Source organism: Brassica oleracea, unplaced genomic scaffold (genome assembly GCF_000695525.1).
Source record: "Brassica oleracea var. oleracea cultivar TO1000 unplaced genomic scaffold, BOL UnpScaffold05238, whole genome shotgun sequence".
In the NCBI taxonomy this organism is placed as follows: domain Eukaryota; kingdom Viridiplantae; phylum Streptophyta; class Magnoliopsida; order Brassicales; family Brassicaceae; genus Brassica; species Brassica oleracea.
In genome coordinates this window covers 1-864 of record NW_013621760.1, presented here as the reverse complement: position 1 = coordinate 864, position 864 = coordinate 1, and the positions used below count along the sequence as shown (strand labels likewise).

The 864-nt window shown below is 31.8% G+C and overlaps 1 protein-coding gene across 1 annotated transcript; it reads left to right on the top strand.

Annotated features, from left to right (window-relative positions):
• Positions 1 to 4: 4 nt before the first annotated feature.
• Positions 5 to 859, top strand: LOC106322036 (alpha carbonic anhydrase 7-like; the record flags this gene model as incomplete). Its single annotated transcript, XM_013760227.1, has 4 exons — positions 5 to 40; positions 206 to 315; positions 538 to 640; positions 749 to 859. Coding segments are annotated over 4 exons (360 nt in total), but the record flags the coding sequence as incomplete, so codon positions are not given.
• Between the last annotated feature and the right edge of the window lie 5 nt (positions 860 to 864).

The following is an 864-nucleotide window of genomic DNA, read 5'->3' as shown; positions in this document are numbered from 1 at the left end:
TTCCAATGCCACTATCAAGAACAGAGGCCATGACATTATGGTATATACATATAATACCCAGGAGACCCAGCTATATTTTACTTAAGCACATGCTTTTTCATTTATTTTGTTGAGTTTCTATCCATAACTAGTCAAACATGAAAACCATTGGGATTTATGTGTTTTTACTAATTGATAGTTATTATGTGCTGATATTGCTGAACAGCTAAAATTTGAAGATGGAGCTGCAGGAAGTATTAAGATTAATGGATTTCAATATGAACTCCAACAGCTTCACTGGCACTCTCCCTCTGAGCATACAATCAATGGAAGAAGGTATCCAATTCATTTTGAGAAGAAGGAAATTACACCAAAAATCTTGGATATATCTGATATATATAGTTTTAGAAAATCAATAATTCTGTAATTGTTAAAGTATAATAAATAAATATAATTTTATATATCTGATTCTTTTTTGGGGTCAAGTTGTTAGGAGATATATATGATTCTTGGATATATGATATATCTTATATACGTAGTATGTAACATGCAAACCAGGTTTGCACTTGAGCTGCATATGGTCCACGAAGGCAAGAAGGGGAGAATGGCTGTTGTGACTGTCTTGTACAAAATCGGAAGAGCTGATACTTTTATCAGATCGGTACACACAATAAAAACTTAATACCTATTATTTATCAATTAATTTCTATATTTTAATTATTATCGATAGTATATAATTTATTTATCTCTAACTTTTGGCTTGTACTAGTTGGAGAAGGAATTAGAGGCCATTACTGATCTGGATGACGCAGAGAAACATGTAAGGATGATTGATCCGAAACAAATTAAGATCGGAAGCAGAAAATATTACAGATACATAGGTTC